Raw genomic sequence first — 17,370 nt, 5'->3', positions numbered from 1 at the left:
ATGCCACCAATAAAAGATAACGGATAATAAATCTTAACTCGACGGGTGGCGCAAGTTTTGCTCGAATGGCAAATAATGCACGCGATACGTTGCATGTCACGTGACGCGAATATGTCATGTGACTACAACGACGGTTTTCTTTTTTCATCCCGGCGGATCATAAATATTTGGTGTTGATTTCTATCACGAGATTGATGCGGAATGAAACTGTTTCGAAATTCCAAGCATTCTTAGTCGGGACAATATTGTGAACAAAATCATAGTTTTAACATATAAGGCAATTGCAGCGGTTCCGCCGACCTACTCGAATAGAAGGCATTGAAAATACAGGCTTGCAAGCGGGTGAAACTTTTCCAAGCGACACGACAGACAGATTCTTCCAGCCGTGCCGTCTTGGACGTGACGTGCAACTAACGACACAAGACACATATGCAGCACACAAGGTCGGCGTTTTTGCACGGTCGAGGAATTCGCCTCAATAACCTTTGGGCGTCGGACTCGATAACCTCAATGGTTTTTAGGACGCGCATGTCACTTAACTACTTGATTCCTTGTTCATTTACGTGGTCGTCTGTAGCGTTTTATAAACTGATTTGATTTGCACGCCGAGTAACACTTTTACTTGTCCAAACTCTATTGATAAGATATTTTGCGCATCTTCGTCTAGTAATGGCGAATTAAGGTTAGATTTTTCGTCAGTTTGTGTTATGTTTTTTTCGTTATCATGTTTCCTATTTCTTGAACGAACATATTTTACTATTTTGTTCACTTGATATGTCAAGTCCCATAAACAGTAATAAAGTACAATATATAATGTTCACACATTTTAGTAGCGGTGAATCTTTGGGCTTAGATTCATTTTGTACGCCATCATATGTTGAGATAAAACCGAGGGTATAGGGTTCTACACCGCCGAGAAGAATTTCGTTCTCTGCAGCAACACAAGCTTTGCGAGCTCTTCAGGCTTTTCCGGTGTCTGTTTTGCTAACATTTATGTATTTAGTATTCCTTAACACCTGGAGGGAAAACATTAATTGCCGCGACAAAAAGCAGAAAAGAAGCCTAATTCGATCAACTGCACCGAGGCAGACCAGGTCACGTACCGCGCCAGTTGGGGCCCTCGTGAAAAAGAACAAAAAATAGGTCAAAATGCCTCGGTTCGCGTCGCAGACGAAATCATTCACCCATGACGAACTTGAGTTGAAACGGGGACGGCATAAAAAAGCTGACTTGAACCCAGGTGCCCCAGGGCATCCTGCCAACTGAATCTCGGTCAACCGGGGCCGAAGAAAAAATGTACTGCAGTGGGCGCAGCAATTGAACTTGAAATTTTCGGACAAATTTCAACAAATCGACGTCATTGAATTTTTACAAATGACTGTTTTCAATTTTTATACATTTTTGTGTGAATTAATTCAACAAAAGTTTCAAGTAGAAACAAGTTTATACCATGTTCAACCCAAAATATAGAAAAAAATTCCGCGATAATTAAAGCAAGAGCCGACAAAAAAAATACTGTTAACTTTTTTAAACAAAATTCACAACAAACTGCTTTTCCACACTTCCACACATTTTTTTAACCATCTGTAAACACATAATTGGAACCGCGGCATATTGAAGGTATACCGCTACATGGGTGGGTCGGCCACTAACTTCGGAGACACCGGATATGGCGACAAATTCCTCGCAAGCTTGTGGCGCGGAACAACGGTTTGTTACGTTAAAGGCTGGTCGGCAACCTCTAATACCATCTCCCTCCCCTTGTTGTATCGCTGTTGTGACCTGGACCGTGCCACGGGGATAATTAGGGTTACTTTGGGCCTGCGCGTTATGTTGTGGTTGATTGGATTAAAGTGTTTCTTGTGGCTGTTGCGAGAGAAGAGTTACTGTGTAGCTTGGTATATTTTGTTATGAAACACGGTTATGAAACACATTCTGAAACACAAGTATTTTACGACTTAAGCAGTGAATAAAATTACACGGGGAATCTTACCAACTAAATTAATGAAACTATCGCCGGGGGAATTGGGCAGACAAGTTTCCTAAATCAAAGCGACATTAACGCAACCAAATTGTCCGCTTAAAGAACTTTTTTTTTGTTTCGTAAAACAATTCCACTAGCACGGAAAACTAAAAAGCATGCAAATATGCATGGGCGGTGATATTCCTTTATTTATGACCGTACGATGTTGGACACCAGATCAGTCAACCATTTCACCAAAGTTAAATCCCTGACGCGTGCAATTCGCGACTTGCCACGGACGTCGTGATTGCATCGTTGCGTTCGTCTGAGTGTGTGGACTTTGTCACGTGCCCAACACTTCGGACTTCGACGTCGCCTGCTGATTTACGACCAACAAGAATTTGTGTCCGCTTCAAAGACACGTGATGAGGCATTTTTGATTTTTTTATGGGAAACGTTGTGAACGCTTTTAGAATTTGAATGACCCGTTGGGTTTTAACGCCAATTCCTGGGGGTGTTGGCAGGTAAAACATCATCGTTGTGGCTTACAAATAAATGCAAGAAGCAAAAGACAATTCAAGAAAGGAACTGCCAAGCAATAGTTGGCTGGGTGAGGTGTATTCAGTCCACATTAATTGCTATCAGTTAATATGACGAAGCAGGTTTTTGCCCCCAGTGTTGAAAGCTTTATCAAAATACAAACTAAATAAAGGCTTTAATGTCTGGTTTAAAACCTACAAACTCTCACAGAGAATCCCACAAAACAGAGCACCAACCGTTGCCGTGACAACGCGGAACTGTTTAAGTAGCGTTGATTGACGTTTTCTCCGCGTAATCCAAGAATCAGTTTAAACCGTTTGGAAATTACGTGCAAAAAAGGGGAATGACGAGGCTCGGCACAGCCGCGTTATATCTACACAACATCGTCTACTCATAACCGCTAATTGATATTCACCGTGTAATTTTCTGGAGGACATAATTGATGCTGTTGTGTTCAATTAATGCGTCTTCGCGAGCCATCCGTACTAGGACGCGGTCAATGTGTTTAGCCGTTGTTGTTGTTGTAGGACAACGACGTAATCCCACGATTGCGAGTTCTCATCGCAACAGTTTGCAAGCCACGGGTTTGACCCAGTTGTGTGTGTCAATAGCGCCGCCAGCGACGATCTTTAATTCGTGTGGTTGAGCGCAGTTATACCATTAAAAGAGTGCAGCCTTGTGAGGAAATCCAACATCTTCGCGGTTTAAACAAAATGGTTAATGCACAAAACGGATTATCGTTCATGTCATTCACGCGACCACCAACAACTATCACTATCTAAGCTCTTAATAACCCGGGAAATACATAATTATTCCAGATTTACGACTGAACAACATTGCTATGGTCGTGCTTTTGCAGCTCGTGCGTGCAAAACCAAAGAAGTGTGCGCACTACAAAGTTTTAATTTTCCCTACTTCTGTTGGTTCAGTAACAAGTTGTTCAGATATTTAATCCAATAAACAAACTTCCAAACAAGTTTTTTTTAATATTAAACGCCATTGGTGAATATTCAAATAATCTACTTTGCAGGTTGGGTTTGGCCGCGGCATTCTAATTAAGGTGCGCCCGTATCTAGCTCACAAACACAGCTTTCCACGAAAAGCCTGAAATGTTCAATAATATTGCCGGTGACCTGTTCAGCGTGTGTGAATGTAGGGCAATGCGACCTGTACAGTGAAGCATATCGGTTTTAATTCGCGAAGCATCCTTTATGTGACCAATGTCTGACTTCGTTTAGGAGCACAACCCAACCCTTTACGTAACTGAGTGTTATGTGCTTTTGGAAGCTGAAAAAATTCCCCACTTCACGTTGCGGCGTTACCGGAACGCCTAAAACGTTTTTTAGAGACGATAGTTCGTAAGTCACAACACTAAAAATTCCCAATGCTGCGGCGTTTTAATAATTAGCTTTATCTCGAAGTACAAAATTCCCTTTTTTCGTCAGCAATCAAATATCCGCCCCAACCTTACGAGTCTTTAAGAAATATAACCCCACTCCCGTTCACCAGATAACCGGTACTCAACACCGTTCTAAGATGGCTAACCTCGGTTAAAAAGGACACCCCTTTATTAACGGTCTAATCTTTGGAGTTCTTAAGGTGCCAAGTGATGGGGGCGTGTTGGTTTTTGCGCGAGATAAGACGAAAATATGACACGTGCCTGCCTGTCATACTGTAATTGGTAAGCATGGCAATCGCGTTATCGGCTTCGTTTAAACCGACTTCCCTCCCGTAAGCTATGGAGCAAAACAATTCGCTGAAACGGCGACGTTATCTAAAATTTGGAACTCGACCAGAAACCAACGCAGCAAGGTTTGCGGTTAAAGGTAGGAATTGTAGCCAATGTCATTGTATCAATATCGGTACGTCTAATCAATATATGGATGCAATCAGTACAACTCTTAGCAGTTCAACGTTGATTTACCCAATGCGGTGGTTTTGCATTCGCTCCGTTTTATCAAACCAGTTAGAGTTTCCAAGCGAATCTGGGTGGAACACATGTTGGATGACGCAACAATGAAATTCCAGAAACACACGCAAATAGGCAAGAAAATTCTACGTTTGTAAACGAGTGTCAAATGCGCCCATTGGGTTCGTGTGTCAGCAGAACATTATTGTTGTCCAACCATGACGGGTTTATAGAAACATGTGAGGAAGGGGTGCCAAATTTGGCACTTCATTTTCGGTAAGAACGCGGACTTATTTTGACATTTTGGAAAACATTTCTGAAGTGACGTCTTGACTAGATGTTTTTTTTTACATCTAACAGTGTTAAATAAAGCTTACTTCCCACCACTCGTCAACATGTTTTGTGCGGCAAACCGTGTCGGGAGATACAATTTCTGTTGCGGTAATAGTTGGGATTGCACTGGAGAGTATGCCAACAACCATAGCACGCATAACAGGTCGGCGTGTGCGCCACTGATGTACGGTTTATACGCATGGAAGGACACATAACTTTCACCACAAAGCGATGCTTCACATAGGCGTTGGAAAATTATTTCCTATCAAATTACGAAATGGAAGGGCTGGGATCATGGGAAGTACTTGATGTTTCACAAAACTCCATTGCGTCACGTTTAGTTGGGATAGTTTATATTCTAATCGCAGAACCGGGTATCGGAAGTGTTCGAGGTATTTTACGGCATCGCAAGTGGTGTTTGCATATGAGACTGTACATCGTTTCCGACACCAAGATGCCTCAACTCACGACCACCGAAACCGTGGTTACGGGATGGGGGAACCCGACTCAGCTTGGAAACCTACGGAGAAGTCTACGAATTTTACGTGGCTTGTTTCAAAATAAAACGGAGCAACATTACTGCTCTGGGTCTTTAATCTACAACATATAGAGTGGAAAGTGTGCTTTTTATCAACCAAAATGTTACAACGTGTCCGACTTACAACGTGTCCTTTCTTAGGACGCAGTATTCAATTAAATCACACACATATGTATGTGTACGGTGGGAGGTCTAGCGCCGGCAAAAACGCACCCGATTCGTGAACTTAGCCGCGGTCGGCGCATATCAAACCTGTTTAAACCGGTTTGAAGCGGTTGTAGCGCACTCCCAAAAGTGCGGAAAACGGCACGTGGCTTGGCTGATAAGAGACACCGTTCGGAAGCCAAGACTCCTTTGGATCACGTGTCGCTTCCGTCATAATGGTCATTGTTTCGCAAAAGGGCAGGGGTCTTTCGGGGAAGCGAGCGGCTTATCTGCGACCTGCAGAACTACCAACGCCCATCTGCTCGCGGCGCTTGGCAAGTTGCTGACAGCGCTATATTCTATGCATATCGAAGGACCCTTTGCGGCCCTGAGTCACCAGGGTAATGCAAATTCCACGTTTCGGAATGCCTTGGGAATTCTTGACATGTTTGATATGTAAACAAGTTCTTCCATGAGTCAAAATACTCCCAGCATGCCGAGAAGTCTTTTAATTAATGCGTGTCAGTCGAAAGATTTCAACCAAATGGTGAATCTCGGCCTATGTACCTCATGATGAAACCCCACATGTTAAGTGGGACGGAGCTCAAAATTCAACGACGTTTTCGAATTGAAATGAACGCAAATATATATGTGTAATGGTTAGCAGGTTTCAAGCTTGGCGAAACAATGGGAGTCGTTACGTCAGGCAACAACGACAAAAAAAAACAAGCTGTGACCTCCAGTGAAAACAACAAGACTGATTTCACCACCATGTGTCACAAATCGGAATTTTAAAAACAAAACAAAGAACCAAACGAAAACCACAGCGACATCCAGTGGCAATATTCGGCCCGACCAGCAAAGTTTGCGCAACCATTTTTCAGAAATCGGCAATTCGCAAAACAGACGCTGATATTGAGCCATCGGCTTATCTGATCGACTTTCGATCGAGACGTGTCAATTAAGGCAACCGCGGGCTCAAGTTCGCGCCACTTTCGCCACCGCATCTCTTCGGATTCGAATCACGCGAGTCCACAATACAAACAACGGGGGTCACGTGACGCAAACACACCTGGTGGCGCCCCGTCACGTGGCTGCAATTTGGCGCCAACGATTCGCGCCAAAAGAGCTTGTCTGCGAAAATAATTGCGATATGACCGTCGGTTGTCTTGCATACATGTACACGGGCCCCCAGGGAACCCGCGAAATTGAACTGTTTGCGGGCCGAAAGGCTCCACGCGACCTAAGCGCGCCAAACGGCACCTGCGTCCTGGTTAAATATAGCCGCAAGGCCAAGGATTGCACCACGCGCCTCGGCCGCAGAGGCCCCCAGGCGAAGTTTAAAGGCCTGGTTGCAACACTGCGGCTTTGTTGTGACGGTGGAGTGTTTACTACAGAACGAGAGTTCGATTTGATTTTGATCTTCGATTGAGACTGGAGACGAACCTGTTTGCCGACGTGCTTGCAAGGTTTAAACGACATGTGCCAAGATATTACCTTGTGGCACTACCGCCACCCTGTGGCAAAACAACACGGAGCTTAATAGTACACAGGTGGAAAATATTACGAAGCACGGTTTAAGCAAAGGAAACTGTCACTTTCTGGCACACGCATATTTTTAAAGCGAGAATCACACACGCGAACTCCATTGCCGCATTCGTTCTATTTTCAATTGAAATCCAGTTGTCCTTGGCGAATTCCTCAACCTCGTTTATGTGGTGTAGGATCGTTGCCAGGCAACGACGCCAATAAATAGAAATTGAATTAGGAAACAAATATATCACCCACCATCGATTTGGTGAAGGGGCGCGCCAAGAAGAAGAACAACTTCATCGTCCACGAAGAGTTGGCTATTGACGTGTACATCAGGTTACCCGGATGTAGCGCGTTTGACGTCACGCCTCGTCGCGAAAGACGTCGGTTCAATTCTTGGCTGCGAAAAAAATGACAAAATATTTTCGAAAATTTCCTAGTACTCTAAATATAACGGGATCTAGGATTAAAACTGCGCAAAATGTCACTTGGTCCGAAATAAACAGACAAAATAAGCACAATAGCTTGAAAGCGTTCACATAATGTGATAGTGATGTCATTTTGTTTGGAACCGTTCTTCATAATTCGGGTCCACGCACCGGAATATTTGAAGTTGGAATATCACGATCGTGAATGGGAAATTCCACCCATTCACAATTGGAAAACAGCATGTCACAAAAATAGCCATTACATGAGAAGTCATTCCATGGAAAAGTGGCGGAAGAATACTGGATTCCGTCGAAGTTAACAATAACGAATTGTTGAAACACGTTTAAAATAGCGCAATTTTTGTACAAGAGGTAACAACGTCACTTGGTTGAAGGATGGGTGGGTGGGTAAGAAATCAAAAAAACATGGTTGGTTTGTTTGCAATCTTGTATGTTATATACCTGGTGCGACCACATGTCACACATTTAAATTATTTGACGGTAATAAAAATTAACGTTCACGGAAACCCCCAAAATCCTTGCGAATAAACAACGACCTGTTGTGGCATCACAAAAGTGGCAAATTAGGCAAAAAAATCCAACTACATTAGCCTTATTCAAAAGACCTATAAACTCTACCTTGGGGGCAAAATTTACTTGCCACGTTTCGCATGGAATAAGCAACGCAAACATCAGCATTAAAGAAGTGGGAATATCCAACGCTATCCCTGTTTCCAGACCAGTCTGATATCGGGTTTCAATTCGTCGACCACAGTCGCCTGGAGATGTCTCCAGTATTGGAAGCGGAATATACCTTCCACATGTTTTACGGATGCAAGGAGCGTTTTCTCCGCATGGACGAAACACGACAAAACTTCCAAGCCTTGGGTGCCAAAAAACCGGGAAAACTATAAAAGCGTTTACCGTGGTAGCGACATCGCCGGTACCGCTTCCCGCGGAAAAACTTGAAAGGCGATCGTCGCCACAACATAAATGCAACGATACGATAACCCACATGCCTTTTTAAGCCACGGACGGTGTAGGCAAAGTGGTGTAAGGTGTCGGAGGCAACTGTTCACATTTTTTAGACGTGGTTGGATCGCCTCGTTTCCAAACATGGTTCTTACAAAATATATTACATTAAAAGCTTTGTAATTGCTAGGTCTATAAGGGCAGGTAATACATGTGGATTTTATGTCAGACTTCGGCGAACGACATCAATTTTCACATTCACCGACTTCAGGTTAGGAAACCTGGCTGTAGAGTGTTTCTAGATAGAGGTTTGGTAACCTTTTCGACTCGTGCGCGGGTGTGGAATTATCACGAATTTGACAGGCGGGCCAATGGACCGCGGAAGTAAAAGGACAAGAGCCTTTACAGCATACAGATTGTACACGAACCGATTTACAATAATTAACGTTAAATTAAAAGAAACAAAAAAAAAATGTCCATTGAAATACATGCAATTACATAAAATTTCTGAATGACAGTGATTCATAGCAACCGTGGCGGGTAAAATTTAAAGACACAATGGGTCTTGTTTGCTCCAAGACCGTAGTTTGCCTATACGTTTTCAAGGTCCATTCAAAGAACAATTGGGTTTAAAACCAATATAAGGTTGATTGTTGACTGCACCCCAACACAACGCCACCAGAATTATTTGAAAAGTTGTGCAGGCAAATTCAGTCGCATTCTGACCCCGCAGAGTTCAAAACTCCCAAGTGGTTTACTCTGCACGTGCACCGACTATTTCCTCGATCAGGGAAGACAATCGCGTTAAGATGAGTTAATGGAGTTGTCGCACAACCCGTGACCGCACTTTAATATGGGAAGACGTCCCCCAGAGTCCCACCCACAAGAGACATTTAATTGCAACCGAAACCAGAGCGCTTTTAAAGACAGGTTAAGTTCGGTCGGGGTAACTAAAGTTCATTTTGATGCTTAAGTGACGTAGGGCTGCGATTATATAAACGTGATTTAAATGACAGTGTGGACGATTAGACAGGTGCATTTAATATATGACCTCCTGTTAATTTCAACGGCGACAGGACTGAAAAGAACGACAACGGTACGACCACATTCAAGATGTCATTTGTCGTTAGGTTGGAAGTGCCTGTTTATCGTCAGTCTTACACTCTGCACGCGATGCCCTGATGTATATTTTGTCCAGTTCAACTCTGGAATTTTTCAAACGGGTCCTTTTAGTACTGAAAGGTTTTGTTAAAGCGGCACGGGAACTCGTTTAGCGCGAACACCTTCAAAACTTTCGATTTTTACACAAAACCATTTCAGAAAATTGGGTTTTGAAATAACGAACATATGTTGAATTTCTAAAGATGTTTATGATGGGAAATATTATAACGGTCACTCATCGTTCAAAACCACATGAGCGGGAAGAAGCAGGAAGCAATGGAAACACACACGCTCGAGATAAAAGCAACAGTTCCCACGCTCCGGTTATTAAAAACTACGAAAGCGGATTTTATGAATGACATTGCATCTAAAATCCCCTTCCCGTAACTGATACACAGTCTAGCCAGCGAGTCGCACCTGCCAATACCCTCGCACGATATTGGTGATGATTTTGGACCTATTGACCGGACAACGTCGATCAACGCAAACCAACACACAAGGCGGTGTCAGTGGGGCGTGACGGGAAACGTCAATCACGTGATGGCCTCTCGATAGCCCCGTATCTCACCTGAACAGAACATTACACAGCTTGCTCCTGTTGTATTGCGCCATGAACCAGAACTGCGATTCTGGAGGTGAGAGTTTCCCGATGTCGATTTTTTCCATGTCGTTCGTAAACCTGAAATATTAAAGCCAAGCTCAGGTAACAAGGACGTGAATTATAACAAAGTTATTGAAGTGTTTAATAGATGCGTACTTTTGAGAATCATTGCGGAAAAATTTTACCCCGAAAATTGAAATAATTTTTTTGAAACATTTTTAAGTTACTCTCGTAAAAAAAATATATGAAACACGTGTAATTTGTTCATAGAATAAACAGTCTGACCAGTCTGCAGGTTTCTTTCAAGAATAAACCCTTTAACAACATGTTCATTTTTAGTTAATCCACCAACGTTTTGGGCAGACGCAGAAAAATGACCAATAACAAGCACACCAGCGCCACCTGTGCGAGTCCGACGACACTACAACCACTCGCGCGGGGACGCTGCGGAGTAGCACACTTTCCAGGAGTTTGGTGAGATAGAAGTGACCCACGTGGTTTGTGGCAAACGTACGTTCGATGCCATCCACAGTTAACTCCCAAGGAAGGGCGAACACGGCGGCGTTGAGCACCAGCATATGCAGTGGCCTGAAAGTTGTACACAAACATAAAATAAAGACTGGACAATTAACACGGTGTCTACATTTTTGTAAATAGCCGTCAAAATATCGACTGGCGAATTATCGTTGAACATATCTAAACCTTGTATAAACCATCAGGTAGTTCGGTCTAATCGCGTACAGATCCACTTTGGAGTCACAAGAACAACTAAAACATGTACCCAATTTGCATGGTTTAAGTTCATACGGATGGCATACCACTAATCAACATTGATCAGATTGTGATCCCGGAAAATAAACACAGTTGTTTGGGAAGTTAACAAACTTAATGCACGAAGACTTTCGTATGGGATTGGCCCCAAGGTTACACTAAAATCGACAAACCGTAGTAACGCTTTCGTGAGTATTGTGACGATGTTAGCCCGTAAATCTACTCGGGGCGTTAATGTTTGCGTCTTGCCCAATGCGCAAATAATTTCGCATTGTTTTGTCGCTACAGCGAAACATGAAATGATTAACCTGCGGGCGACAGAATGTAAACTCGGGTAAAAAGAAACCCCGACATATCATGCACAGTTAAGCTTAACTTGCATGTTCTATAAGGAAAAGGCTTGAGAATGCTGTGAAACGACGTATGTAGGTAGGAGTTTTCATAGTGAGCTGCAGATAGGGTCAGTGTTTCGACCTAAAAGGTCTGGCTTTCAACAATCTTGTCAGCTAAATAGTCGACAAGACTTCCACTTTGTGTAGGTGTGGTGACTTTGTGGCGTAACTAGGATGGTTGTCTACGAAGTTAAAACACTCGTTTGAGATGTCCTTACGATGGATAAAGCTGCGAAATCAGGCTTATGATTAAACCGAGGCAACTTTGAACGCGTTTTGTTGGCTGTTATGAAAACAACTATTTCCTATAGGAAACGTTCGCAGTGGCTGTTTACATTATGTGAGGGAAAATATCCCACTCTATTGACAAGCATCATATTAAATTACATTGTGTCGAAAACCTTATTGTTTAGCGGCAAAGTGCGTGTACATAATAGCATTAGTATAATATGCATGAAGTATTTGGTAACTATACATAAACAATGAACTAATGTCCTTAACTCAGTTAAAACTTGATAAGTTACAGGTATAGAAAAAACAGTTTGAACAGCATTAATGGTGGAAAAATGTACATGACAGTTACAACACCTTAGTAGCAAGATTCCAAGATCATTGCAATCAATGGAAACAAAACTGTATACAGCCAAAAATGTTGCTGCCCGAATTGCTGTGGCAAAACCACATCGAACCACAACTATAGTTAATATATTGGATAGCGCGTGAAACCGCGTATTCGCATTTACACCCAATACGCCGTGGCAGACGCGATGCGTATCGAATGACCGGCTCATTGTGGGGCTGTTGTGGTTGGCAAGGACCAGGTGCTTTAAAATGTCCACAGGCCAACTATTGAAAGTGTGTTTACTGTGTTTTGCAGGCGGTGTGATCATACGTGCCTGAGCGTAGTACCAAGACGCCGCCCTACTGCAGTAGGCTTTAAGTTCTGCAGAAATAGGGATGCAGAGCTTTCAGTAACTTTGGAAGTTATCATAAATCAAACAGAAAAGATTGCGCGTGGTTCTAAGTCTGCCTAAAACGTCGCAGTCGCGGTTTTTCACGAGAAAAGGACTGGTTTTTGCCCATCTATTTCGACATCAGGGGAATATCAGGGCGAGAATCAAGGCCTGGTCGTCTCTTTTGTGTTCCACGGCCGGACAATAAGCCAATTATCCGCCGATAGAGTTACGGGTTAATTAGACTGCGATGGATGAGCGCAAAGCAAGGACCGCTTCGCAACAGTTCAGACCCGAAGAGCTGAGCGAAGGCGACATAGAAAGTATTTGGAAGACTATGATGGGAGACAAAGACGTGAAGGCAAGCAGCAAAGCAAGCGGACAGCAGACCTCTGTCGATACAACTCCAACTACAGGTAAGGGTATATGACTTCTCCGTAAGGTTGCACCTAGTTTGGTGCACACCGGATGACGGTGTATAGTCACCACAAAGTGGAAGTCTTTGCTTGGCCGTTTGGTCAGCAAAGTCGTCTGAAAATCACACCAGCTGCACTGATGAGACCTTTTAGGTCGAAACAGTGGCCATCTGTCTGCAGCTTACACAATTCGTATATGACCTCGGTAAGAAACTATACAGAAAACGTATGAGTTGGTTAAAAACATTTGCTTGACGTGAAATTCGCAGTGAAAGTTGTATGGGTCGCTGTAAACTGCAGCAAAGTACCGGAAGGTGTCGCCAAAGAGGGTTTCACGCGTCAAAACTATGCTTGTGTTTTGCTGTTGTTTCTTATCCTCTGTTGTAAATTCAGACTATGGCGGGAATCTGATTTCGCTTCATCCCGAAAACCTGGAAGAAGAACTGAAGCATGACCAAGACATTGCCCGCATGACCAGTGTTCTGCGAGGGAAGAAACTCAAACCCAAGTCGTATTTACCTCAAGTAAGTGCATACGTGTTCCACAACGTTAGAATGCCTGTAATCAAGTGTTACATTCAATCATTCTTTCAAAGTTACTGAAAATAGTTATTTCACAGCAAATAAACCACGACATAAAGTATTATTCGGGGTCAAGATTTGTAGAAACTAACAGGGACTGTAAGTTCACTGTACGTCGAGTCAGACGTTTGTTGGCTTCCCGCTACTCCGAAAAGAATTCTAATAACGTACCAAACTGCAGGTAATTCTCTACGACAACGTCAGTCACGACCGCCTGCTAGACATGAAAATGAGTGAGTTGCGAGACGCCCATCTAGTGGCTGAAAGAAGAGCGAAGAGGAAACAGGAGTCGTTTGTGAGAGCGCTGGAACGGAAACAGGACGAGTGGCACAGGAGGGACGCAAGGATCGTTGCCAAGGTAACAGAAGAAAAGTATTTTTTAAGGAATATCCTTTAAATATATTTAAATCACTAAAGAATCCATTTTTTATCGTATGTTTTGCACGTTTTTTTCCTGTGGTTTGAAACGCGTTTGAAGAAAGAGAACACGTGCAACTTGCTTTGCAGCTGGAGCCGGAAAATCTTCCGGAACTCACGTTTACCTTCGGACGTTTGTACAACAAGCCCGACTTCCCTTACCAAGCCGCAATACAAACCCTGAGCACGAAGCAGCCGCCACCCAGGTGAGAAATCCTGGAAACTTCACTTGACTAGAATAGAACAGGCAGTCACAGCATTGCCACAGGGCTGTGGCGAAAGTTAAGGAGTCAACACTGATATTCTCCAAGGCTGTAACGTAATTTTACGTTTTGGCATAATAGGTCGCAACAAAGGCGTAACACTTTTTATACGTTGGAAGGAAAACATGTGGTAGTGCAACTACCCTGGCGAAGTCCTACTAAACCTAAAGGGTTGCAATAAACCAAACCTGATAGGTTCTTGTATAAATGCGGACAATACAGATATACGAGATTTAAACCTCGAAGAAAAAATGCCATTTTTCGCAAAAATGCATTTTTTTCTTTTTCTGATCGCAAGCAATACCACTATAATGTACATACTTTTCGTTCAGGGCTTTGATGGATCACGCGCGAAGGAGGCCGACCATTTTGCCCCAGGTAACGAACCGACCGATCTACGATGACGAAGAGGAGGAAGATAAAACCTTTATTACCAAACTTCCCAAGGTTAGCACACAAAAAAATCAATTTTCCTCAAAACCGACTTCAGTGTTTTAAGCTGAAAAAAAGGAAAAAGGTACAACAGTCATTTAGAAATGTTTACCAGTTTTTTTGGTCAAGCCATCGTCTTTGATGTTGTCTGCACTGCAACCCATTTTTTTAAATTAACGCGTTCAAATGCCACAGTTTGCCAATAGCAATACAAAACGTTTAAAACCACGACTCTTGCCAGCCACACTCGAAGGTGCACATAGGCACAAATATATAGAACTAAACCTATTTAAACGCGCAGGACAGCCCTTGTATGTAGTTTCCTGACAAATGCCAGCTGTAGTATCCGAAACGTTGAATTTTATACCAGTTATTTTTGTAAAAAGGGACTTTTGCATTACATTGGTATCAGTAAGATCCAAAACTTTAGAAAGTGCACAGTGTTTCGACACATCAGGTCCGATCAGCGCAGCTGTGACAATAGGCAGTCTTGCCGGCCAACCAAACACGTAGAGACAATTTCAGTCCGTGGTAAATTTGAAGTCTATCTATCAGTACGATAACAAACTTAGCCTGGAAGTGATTTGTTTTGCTTTGGAACAACTGGCGCTGTTTCGCAGATGCGCTCGATGGCAAAGACAAACGATAGCAACGGTCGTGGGGAATCAACGAAGCAACAAGCGCCGGTATTGCGTGGACGCCGACGACGTCATCGCGAAAGAGCAATTCGCCACGACTGGACAACCGACGCGCGATTCAAGACCCTGACTGACCTTCTTGGAGAGCATTATAACCCCCGGAAAAGAGTACGACCCCGCGTTGGCACAAAAACGGAGCCCCCAGGCGGAATACAGACATTACTTTAAAAAGGAGGATCTGGTGTTTTTTGTTTGAACACTTTCATAACGCGCTTTTTGCACCAAATGGTGAACCATAAATTAAGTGGCTTTACTCCTTCATTCTTATCTATTGAGATTAACGTGAAGAGATGTGAATGTGATACTTTTACTAACAAACACATAAACAAAGTAAATGTGCACTTTGTTTTTCGAAGTTACTTGTGGCTTGTTTGTTGATCTTAATAACTTCACAAAATATTTACATCCAAATGTAACTTTAATAGAGCAAGAACATGACATATATATTGTTTATGAAATGTTTCTCTACTTAGAACTGGAAACTGTTAGCTCACCACGACTTGGCTATAAATCCATTGGCAAATTCCTCAATACTTTGTAGAGAGCACAAATCCAAGTGCATGAAAACTGTGTCGACATTTTCCTAAAAATATACAAACAACAGATGACCTGCAGATTTGCACACAGAATTTCTATGAAGCAACCAGGCAATGATGGTGATCAAATATTAATTCGCCACAAATTTCTTACCTTGGATTAAGTGTTTTGGAAAGAAATATTAATTATACTTGCTTTTATTGCCTTTTTTTGAGTTGTCACATGTCTAAATACCAACCCAAACAAAATGATGCCAGACTTGTGGAAATGCAGAAATAGTTTAAAGTTTAGAAAAATAGTTTAAAAAAAATAGCAGAAATAGGGTAGTATTATACTTAATTAGGTTCTTGTGACAAAATCTCAACATGTGTAAGACATAATTGCCTGGAGGTTATTGCAGAAGCCTACCATGTCTTTCTTCAAAGCAGTTATGGCTTGATTTGCTTTGACACCATCCCGGCAAGCAAAGACTACTTTGGCTCCATGACGAGCAAGAGACCTGGCTGTTTCTAAACCTGCAAAGTCAACAACATTTGGTTGCTGGAACAGACTGTTTGTTTGTACTTGGGTTTCAATAGGCTGTCTGTACACGGGAATGCAGGGTAGATATAATATTGCGAAACATGATAAACTGTACTTCAACATCATACAATATCAATAAAATAAAAGTTATAATACTGAAGGCAATGGTACAGTTGCAAGAATAAAGTTACACAGTTTTGCACATGCAACTACCATATAAAAAATTATATATGCAATAATTTGAGACAGCTGTTTTTGAATCAGAAAACACAAAATATAAGCATAACACAGAGGCTTTTAGTAAAAATACATATGTTTATCATAACATACCTATACCACTGTTGGCTCCAGTCACAATTGCCACTCTGTTCCGGAGGTCAGAGCCTTGCAAAATTTGATCAGTAGTGCTGCTGCTATCAAACCTCTGCTGCAATTCATCATTCTTTCTGTTCAAATTGACAGCAAATGCCAGTCTTGGATCGGTGTATGTTGTTCTCTTGCTTAAATGGCTGAAAATGCAAACAGGATGCCTGCAAGCCCACAACAGAAACTAAGAATTTAATGCATTGACATTGGTTAAAACAGATCTGCACACATGAACAACAAACAAAATTAAAAAACTTTGCTTACTCCACATAATATGTTCTGTCCTTTTCATCTTTCATACTCTCCCATCCATAAGGAAGTTCTATCAAGATCAAAAGGCAAATGATCTTCTATTGTGGGAGGTGTAACATGACATGCAACTGGTTTACCTGGAGCTAGTTTCTTCCTTTTATTTGTTTTCGGGTGTTCCCACTTTGTACACTTTGTGAAGTGACTACAAACAAAATGCAAATTTTAGAATAGCCTTCAGCTTGAAGAAACCAAGAACTGACTGGTAGGTGTAGGTCTAAATTTATGCAGATTATAAATAAAATCGACACCAATCCACATTACAGCATGCCATAAACCAAATTATTTTTTTTCTAACTTTATGAGTTAACACAAACTAATACGTGTTATACCGTAATGAGTGCAGTCAAGTTAGACCCTAATGACTTACTTGGCATAGTAAACCCATCCTTCGGGCGTAACTCTCTCCTCCCAACCGTGAGGCAACTCATCTTCGCTGTCTGTATCGAATCCGTCTTCGAACATCATGCTGTTGTCAACTACACTCTGCACTTAACCAATAACTTTTATTTGCAATGTTTTGCAAAATGACATACGAAACGACTTTTCATGATGAATTTTGACACAAGCGCCAAACAGGCAGCTGACCAC

The 17,370-nt window shown here is 42.3% G+C and overlaps 2 protein-coding genes across 2 annotated transcripts in view; one reads left to right on the top strand and one right to left on the bottom strand.

The window, feature by feature from the left end:
* Positions 1-17,370, bottom strand: part of LOC145895353 (WW domain-containing oxidoreductase-like) — a 26,463-nt gene extending 9,093 nt beyond the window's left edge. Inside the window, exons 1-9 of the mRNA XM_082984141.1 lie at positions 17,150-17,370; positions 16,860-16,924; positions 16,735-16,792; positions 16,435-16,613; positions 15,991-16,097; positions 15,540-15,628; positions 10,525-10,710; positions 10,090-10,200; positions 7,216-7,360 (exon numbers count right to left, since the gene is read on the bottom strand). Of these exons, the coding sequence (XP_082840267.1) occupies positions 7,216-7,360; positions 10,090-10,200; positions 10,525-10,710; positions 15,540-15,628; positions 15,991-16,097; positions 16,435-16,613; positions 16,735-16,792; positions 16,860-16,924; positions 17,150-17,247 (1,038 nt within the window). The 5' untranslated portion in view covers positions 17,248-17,370. The remainder of the gene's footprint in view (positions 1-7,215; positions 7,361-10,089; positions 10,201-10,524; positions 10,711-15,539; positions 15,629-15,990; positions 16,098-16,434; positions 16,614-16,734; positions 16,793-16,859; positions 16,925-17,149) is intronic.
* Positions 12,168-15,539, top strand: LOC145895354 (uncharacterized). The gene is made up of 6 exons (XM_082984142.1): positions 12,168-12,654; positions 13,048-13,178; positions 13,417-13,593; positions 13,743-13,858; positions 14,248-14,362; positions 14,968-15,539. The coding sequence occupies exons 1-6, from the start codon at positions 12,489-12,491 to the stop codon at positions 15,211-15,213; spliced, it is 951 nt and encodes a 316-aa protein (XP_082840268.1). The 5' UTR covers positions 12,168-12,488; the 3' UTR covers positions 15,214-15,539.

The sequence above is a fragment of the Ascidia mentula genome, chromosome 3, assembly GCF_947561715.1.
Source record: "Ascidia mentula chromosome 3, kaAscMent1.1, whole genome shotgun sequence".
Taxonomy (NCBI): domain Eukaryota; kingdom Metazoa; phylum Chordata; class Ascidiacea; order Phlebobranchia; family Ascidiidae; genus Ascidia; species Ascidia mentula.
Note: the sequence above shows the minus strand (reverse complement) of the source record. Positions and strands in the feature narration are given on the sequence as shown.

Bases quoted from the DNA above. Each gene is read 5' to 3' on its own strand.
- LOC145895354 (XM_082984142.1), top strand. From the start codon at position 12,489: ATGGATGAGCGCAAAGCAAGGACCGCTTCGCAACAGTTCAGACCCGAA. The intron at 12,655-13,047 runs GTAAGGGTATAT...TTGTAAATTCAG, and splicing joins CGATACAACTCCAACTACAG to ACTATGGCGGGAATCTGATT. The intron at 14,363-14,967 runs GTTAGCACACAA...GCTGTTTCGCAG, and splicing joins TTATTACCAAACTTCCCAAG to ATGCGCTCGATGGCAAAGAC.